Source organism: Neophocaena asiaeorientalis, unplaced genomic scaffold (genome assembly GCF_003031525.2).
Source record: "Neophocaena asiaeorientalis asiaeorientalis breed wild unplaced genomic scaffold, Neophocaena_asiaeorientalis_V1.1 scaffold424, whole genome shotgun sequence".
In the NCBI taxonomy this organism is placed as follows: Eukaryota; Metazoa; Chordata; class Mammalia; order Artiodactyla; family Phocoenidae; genus Neophocaena; species Neophocaena asiaeorientalis.
This window is the reverse complement of record NW_020174430.1, coordinates 3445997-3452964: the sequence shown is the minus strand read 5'-3', so window position 1 is coordinate 3452964 and position 6968 is coordinate 3445997. Positions and strand designations below refer to the sequence as shown.

Genomic DNA, 6968 nt, shown 5'->3' with positions numbered 1-6968 from the left:
AAAATCAGGAAATATGCTTCACAAGAAATGGCACTTGCACTTTTTACCCTTTACCTCTTATTGTTTGGATTATTTTTTGTGATTTGAATCACTTGTGTAAACAAAGTAGACACAAAAGTAAAACGTCCTTGTTGAGAGTTTTGCTCCTCCATCTTCGATGTTTTCTGGGTGGACAGGCCCTTTCTCCCCATTTGTAAGAGGAAGAATAAGAAATGCTGTGGCATGGTTTGAACGAATGTCTAGAGGGCCCAGGTTATTTTGTTACAAATGTATTCTTTTGACTATAAAATCTCTTTCTGCTTCAGCAGTGCTCAAGAGTGGGTGACCAGCCGTAAGCCTCCCTTACCCTCCATAATTTCTATCTTTGATTCAGTAACTTCCCTCTTGTATCTTTCTCAGGCTCATATCCTGACTGCCCACCTCCCACCTCCATTTCTGAGCTGTGGCCATCACTAATGTGGACACTTCCTCACCTTTCTTTTCTACATTCTGACCCTGGGGATTAAAGGAGGTCATTGTCACATCATCATTGGCCAGCCAATCAGATGGGCACCTCCCTCCAAGGACCTCCTTGTGCCAGAGGAGTTCTCAGCCTGCTTCAGTGGAAGGAGGGAGCCACGAAGGAGGCCTGGTGTAAGTCCAAAGATGATAATTACAACATGGATTGTGTACATTCTCGCCCGGAAAGGTGCCGGGTTCCCCTTCCCACCGAAAGTCAGTTCGGTAAGTGGGGCTGGTGGTAGCCACGTGGAAAGTGTGTCAGGTATCGTTTCCCCTCTGAGCCCCTGCTGCACTTCTGGAGAGAAGATCTCACAGTGCTAACTGTGGATAATGGAGGAGGGGCTGGGTCTCTCTGTATTCTGAGGACATCGACTTACCACTTTGTTGCAGGACGTGGAAGTTGTGGAGAGCGAGGCTGTGTCTGTAGTACAGCACTGGTTGAAAAAGGTGAGTGAGATTCCTCTGGGACTCAGGGTACCACAGATTGTAGAGAGCTGGCCTCAGTGGGTGCAGGGAGCTGGACGTCCCTCCCCCTACAACCAGGAAACCCAAGCTCATTGCCCACCAGCCTGCCTAGAGCCGTGTCTGATCCACCACATGTCCGGAAGGACCCGGGCTGTCCCCTCGCCAGAGACGGGCTGGCGTCACCACCAGCCCCGCCCTGCTTCTCAGGCACACGGGAGGGGAGGGGGTTTCAGATGCGTGGCCCCACTGCAGGGTGTCTCAGGAGGACCTTGGGCCCATGACTTACTGAGTCCCTGGAATTCCACAGGAAGGTAGCAGTAGACGAGCTAATTGCAATACAGCGATACAGCGTGTTTGTGTGGACATGCGTGTGTGTGTTGTGATGGGGAAGAAGAAATGGGAAAAGGAAGAGGAGGGAGAATAGGGGCCAGATAGAGTGACACTTTCTGAGGGAAATTGCTTGTCTTTCAGACTGAAGAAGAGGCTTCCCAGGACATAAAGGAGAAGATGTCCACCAACTGCCCTCCCACGCATGGCCAAGATGTACATGTGACCAGAGATGAGGTAATGGAACCTTTGAGCCGCCCATCCTGGGGAGGGGACAAGGGGAGGGAAAGGGGGAGGTGGGTCCTACTGCAAAGGGTCCTGGGCAAGTGGGCAGAGCTTGTCCAGGCTGGACTCCACCCTGGCCATGGGGTCCTTGCTGGGCAGTAACCACTGGACTCCACCCGGATTTCCTAGGTGAAACACCATCTCTCAAAGTCTGGTTTGTTAACAAACCAGAGTCAGGAGGTCCTGGAGGAAAGAACAAGAATCCAGTTCATAAGATGGAGGTAAAGCATCTCATCTGCCCCAAGCTAGGCACGCTGTGGGGAGGGGGAAGCAGAGAAAGCACAAACCCCCCCTTTGGGATTACTGGCCAACACAAACCCTCGGCCCTCCTTCTCTAGAGACGTTGACTCCTTTGAGTTTTTCAGCCTTACTTTGGGGTCTCTTTTTTTTTTTGTCTGCGTTGAATCTTCATTGCGATGCGCGGGCTTCTCATTTCTCATTGCGGTGGCTTCTCTTGTTGCAGAGCACGGGCTCTAGGCATGGAGGCTTCAGTTGTTGTGGCACCCAGGCTCAGTAGTTACGGCTCGCGGGCTCTAGAGCGCAGGCTCAGTAGTTGTGGCACATGGGTTCAGTTGCTCTGCGGCATGTGGGATCTTCCCAGACCAGGGCTCGAACCCGCGCTGCCAGGGAAGCCCTTGCTTTGGGGTCTTAAGGGAATATTTTTGCTATTTTGAAAGCCCAGCTCATTGCTAAATTTTAAAATGACTAGAGGGGTTAGAAAACTGGGCTTGCTTACCATTTCTTAAATGCTTCTGAATAAATTTCAGATTTCTGTTGTTTTTGCACTTGATTTGTCCAGAAGTGGCTGCACTTTAAAGAGACCTACTACAGAATGGACTTGAGGACGTGGGGAGGGGGAAGGGTAGGCTGTGACAAAGTGAGAGAGGCATGGACATCTATACACTACCAAATGTAGAATAGCTAGCTAGTGGGAAGCAGCCGCATAGCGCAGGGAGATCGGCTCGGTGCTTTGTGACCACCTAGAGGGGTGGGATAGGGAGGGTGGGAGGGAGACGCAGGAGGGAAGAGATATGGGGATATATGTATGTGTATAACTGATTCACTTTGTTATAAAGCAGAAACTAACACACCATTGTAAAGCAATTATACTCCAATAAAGATGTTAAAAAAAAAAAAAGAAAATAGGCTCATAAAGTGCAAAAGCCAAAGCCCTCGTCTTGGGCGGAGGTGAGAGGAGGTTTCTCAGCCCTGAGGCTAGAATTCTGTGCTCCACAGTAGCTGTTTTGTCAGCCCCAGCCTGCACAGACCATCTACACTGCCACCACCTCTCCTGGCTCTGAAGAGCAAGACTCCAGGCAGGGGAGCTGGGCCTGGAACCTGGCTCACTGCCTCGGCACACGCTTCCCTGCCTCATTCTGGGATGGTCTCTTTTCCCAGTAGAGTCATTGTGGGGTTCCACTGGGCTTCCCCCCGCTGTGAAGGAGCCCTCTCTCATCTCTGGACTTGACTTCCTTTCTGTGCCCCCATCGCCAGCTTTGCTGTCTCCTATCAAGGAAGATATGTTTCTCAAGAAATTTGTTTTTGCTTCAAGATGTACAGTTTTCCTGTGTTTACCCCTTCCAGTGGCATTAGCATTTTAAAAGAGGATTCAAATGCTCAAGAATTGCATAAGAGGAATGGTCTAATTTGAGGCCTCCCTGGGAAAGGGTTTTTTTGGATGGAAGCCGGCCAAGGTCGCCCAAATCATGAACATCGGTGACTGTCCCCCGTCCACCGCCCTGCATGTGGGAGGCTTGTCCTCCCCTGACCTGGCCACGCTACCAGCTCTAGCTGTTGCAGTTTCTTGGTTTGGACAATCTGAACATCATCCTCTGGTATTTTTTAGAGCTTGGCTGTGTAGCGTTAAGTAGGTTACAGCTTTGAAGACACGGGACAGAAATCAGTCAATTTTCTACATACAAGTTCTCCACTCTGGATATTCTGTGGAGATTTTAGACCAATAAACTCAGCCTGCTTCTCCCTCCGATCCACTGATTTTGGTATCCTCCTATTAGTTTCATTAAGTACGTAGTCAGGGTTGCATATCCCTTTATTAAGCACCACTGAATGCTCATTTATATGGTAGATGTGTACTGGCCACCTGATGTTTGCTAGGGCCTCTGGAAGAGAGAACAACATAAACCAAGTTCCCCATTTGAAAGGATACAAGTGACCTGGGTGGAGAAGCATGTGAGCACTGAAGGACATGTTGGGGACACCAGTAGGAGGGCACAGTAGGGGGCCGGGCTGCACAGGTTCTCGGCTTTGCTGCCTAGGCTTCAGAAGGGTTCCTAGCAGGACGTTCACCTGGGCTGACCCGTGTCTGGGCAGGGACTGGACACACAGGAGCCCGAGCCAGGTAGGGCCTTCCACACGGGCAGGAGCCTGGCATCTTGGCCAACCCCATCCAGCCTCTGTGTCCCCTTCTTCTCGGAGGCATCCCCCTGTCCCCTCAGGCCCTCTGTCCTTTCTTCTCTCTCTCTTTGGGCACTGACCAGCTCCATTTTATATGAGCCATATTCCGGAGCACGTTTGGGGTGCGGGTCCTCATAGGCGGTATCAAAGCTGAATTCACAGGGAAAACCCCAAAGCACCTAGAGCAAGGCCTTACCCAGAAGGCACTGTCAAGCATGGGGTGGTCCGGTGTGCACAAGAATGGTGGTCCGGTGGGCAGGCTGCTTTTCCTGGAGTGGAGGGTTTGTGAGGGTTTGTTGGGGTGTGGAGTTGGGAAGGGCATGAAGTGGACTGTGGTGAGGAAGGCAAGTCCAGAACAGTGAAATAAAACAAAAACAGCAGCAAAGAGGAGCCTGCAGCTTCTTTGTGACAGAATGTTCTAGAAGGATCTCTAAACCATAGTGACTGTGGCACAGTGCTGATGATAGAGAGCTGGTGACGAAGCTGGAGAGGAATTCAGACTCCCTCTGTAACTCTAGCAAAGGCGCATAACCTCTCCATCTCCTTGACTCTCCTTAGGACCATTTGCTACCTGCCCAGGATCATTGGGGGGCTCAGGGGTACTTGGTTAGTAAAAAGAATGCTTTGTGTTACTGATACAAGGAGGGTGAAGGTGCAGCTCAAAAGCTCATGGTGACAGGGTCAGAGCTATGGTCCCCTGTGATTCCAACCCTGGAGGTTCCACGGTGACTGGTTAGAAGAGAAGGAACCCGGGAACCCCAACGTCTGATGGTGTTTTGCAGCCATACCCGTATCTTCCAAGTGCCAAGCGAGGTGAGAAATGATGCCATGCGAGAACGGATAGAGCAGGTGAGACGAAGGTAAGCGTTTGAGAGGAGTTGATTCGTGTCCTAACTGGGGGCAGGTGGGTGGAGTGCTGCTGGCCTCTCCGTGGGTCTCCCTTAGCTCCAGCCCTGGGCCCGGCCAAGCCAGGGGCCCTTCTGGGCTGAGCGCCTCTTCCCAGGACTCAGCTCCTGGGCCTAGGCTCGGGCTGCCGGCCCACCCGGCCCTGTGCGACGGTCTGGGTCTGTGCTCTCGGGGGGGCTCTGCCGCCCTGTGGTCTCCCCACTGCCTCTCCTCTCCTCTCCTCTGTCCCCTGCAGCATATGCCATCTTACGAATGAGGCATCTCAGGAGCTTCACAAGAGAAATTCCTACTCAGACTGCTGAGAGCAGCAGGTGAGAGGGCTGACAGGTGAGGGGCCAGGCCAGAGGACGGCCTCCCTGGGCAGGGAGCCGGCGCACTGGGTGGCGCTTGAGAATACCAGTGAGGGGCCTGCACCTGGGCCACTGGGGGTCGGGGAGCAGGCAGCTGCCTGAGGCTCCTGCCACGCCTCTTAGATTTCCAGAAGGACTTGGAGTCAAGGTCAGGTTTGCGTCTCTGAGTCTTCACTGTGGGGTCGCAGACCAGTGCTTCTCAGTTGTCCATGGGCCCCGGGGTCTCAGGGGCCGGGCGGTCGAGGCTGTGGTGGGACCTGAAGCTCTGGTCTGGGTGTAGCTGCTGCTGGTCTGCTGACCCCTCTCTGAGTCACAGGGTCACACAGCACTGGGGTGGGAGGGAGGGTGCACAGGTTTTGGCCCGGCCCCCGATCAGGGCCGTGACCTTGGGCCGTGTGGCCTCTCGGCCTGCACACGGCACCAGCGGTCATGGCAGCGGCTGTTGGTGCTGCTCTGGAAGGTGGTGTGCCAAGGCCAGGAGTTGCCTCTCCAGGAGGTACCTGTCCGGGAAGGGTTGCTGCACCCCTGCCACGCAGTAGAGACCATGCTGATCCTCGTGGCGGCTGATGGGGGGCCACCAGCATGCTTAGAGGAGGGCCGTGGAGGTGTATGCTAGCAGTTATTGAGCGCTTACTGTATGCCAGCTCTGCACAAGACATTTTGCCTAGGTTTCTCATCTGACCCAAATGACTGTAAGAGGAGGGTGTGGTGGTGCAGCTGTACTCACAGTAGAGGTTAGGCCACCCTGGGGAGCAGGTGATGGCTTTCTTCCAGCTCCAGCGTGGGCGATTGCTTCATGCCCTGGTGCCTGTTTCCTGACTTCAGGACGTTGCCTTGTGGACCATGGGGTCCAGCACGTGGCAAGCGCCATGTCAGTGGTTTGCTAACGTCAGCAGGGACGAGGAGTCGGGGGTGCCTGCTGGCACCTCTGTGTTTGAAGGTGCAGAGCCAGGCTCCTGCACCAGCTCTGCCTGACACCACCCCTCCTCCTCGTGGGTCTTCCCACTCCTGCATCCTGCTCTGAATGTCGAGAGCAGCGGGCTTAAGGAGGCATTGCCAGCCCTGCCTGTCAGCCTTTGCACATTTCCGTGATGCGCCCCTGGGCATTTCCCTGCCTCCCAGGTTGATGCCCTTCAGGGTCAAGGAGCTGCCTGTGTCGGAAGGATGTCCAACCCCCCTTGACCTGAGGAGCGACCACACCTGGGCAGAGAGAATCCAGTGGGTGAGCGCTTCCTTGTGACAGTGGCAGCACTGGAGTCTTCTTGCTGAACTGCTGATAAAGAGATGCACTATTTAACCACCATCCCAGCCTCTGGTGTGAGTGCTTTGCCATCATTCATTCATTGGACCCTGAGCACATCATGGGCTTGCCTCTGGGGACACAGGCTCTCAGCCTTGCGGGGAGACAGCTGACAGGCCCCTACCATTGTGTGAAGCAGGATAGCTGGGGCTCCTGGGGTGTTAGGGGCAGGGCTGTGCTGGGGCAGGAGGACTTCCTGGGGAAGGTGTGGCATGTCTATTTCACTCAAGTATTTTTTGTTCATTTACTCCTCCTCTAGAGCACTTCCTTTCCTTATGTAGACCCATGTTTCTGACCTACATCCTTGTTCCTCCTGAAGAACTGTTAACATTTCTTGCAAGGCAGGTCTGCTGGCAACAGTTTCCTTTGTCTGAGAAAGTATTTCCATTTCATTCTGAAGGCCAGCTTTGAAGAATACA

At 53.5% G+C, this 6968-nt stretch overlaps 1 protein-coding gene across 1 annotated transcript; it reads left to right on the top strand.

Annotated features, from left to right (window-relative positions):
- Positions 1-567: 567 nt before the first annotated feature.
- On the top strand, positions 568-6552 carry SPATA19 (spermatogenesis associated 19). Its single transcript, XM_024756874.1, has 7 exons — positions 568-723; positions 892-948; positions 1438-1530; positions 1708-1799; positions 4776-4853; positions 5135-5210; positions 6387-6552. Exons 1-6 carry the CDS (start codon positions 646-648, stop codon positions 5199-5201), a joined length of 465 nt encoding a protein of 154 aa, XP_024612642.1. The 5' UTR covers positions 568-645; the 3' UTR covers positions 5202-5210; positions 6387-6552.
- The last annotated feature ends 416 nt before the right edge of the window (positions 6553-6968 follow it).

What these genes read in the sequence shown, in the direction of transcription:
- SPATA19 (XM_024756874.1), top strand. Translation starts at nt 646, where the DNA reads ATGATAATTACAACATGGATTGTGTACATTCTCGCCCGGAAAGGTGCC. An exon ending in ATCCAGTTCATAAGATGGAG is followed by an intron (nt 1,800 to 4,775) that starts GTAAAGCATCTC and finishes GGTGTTTTGCAG; the next exon opens with CCATACCCGTATCTTCCAAG. An exon ending in ATAGAGCAGGTGAGACGAAG is followed by an intron (nt 4,854 to 5,134) that starts GTAAGCGTTTGA and finishes TGTCCCCTGCAG; the next exon opens with CATATGCCATCTTACGAATG.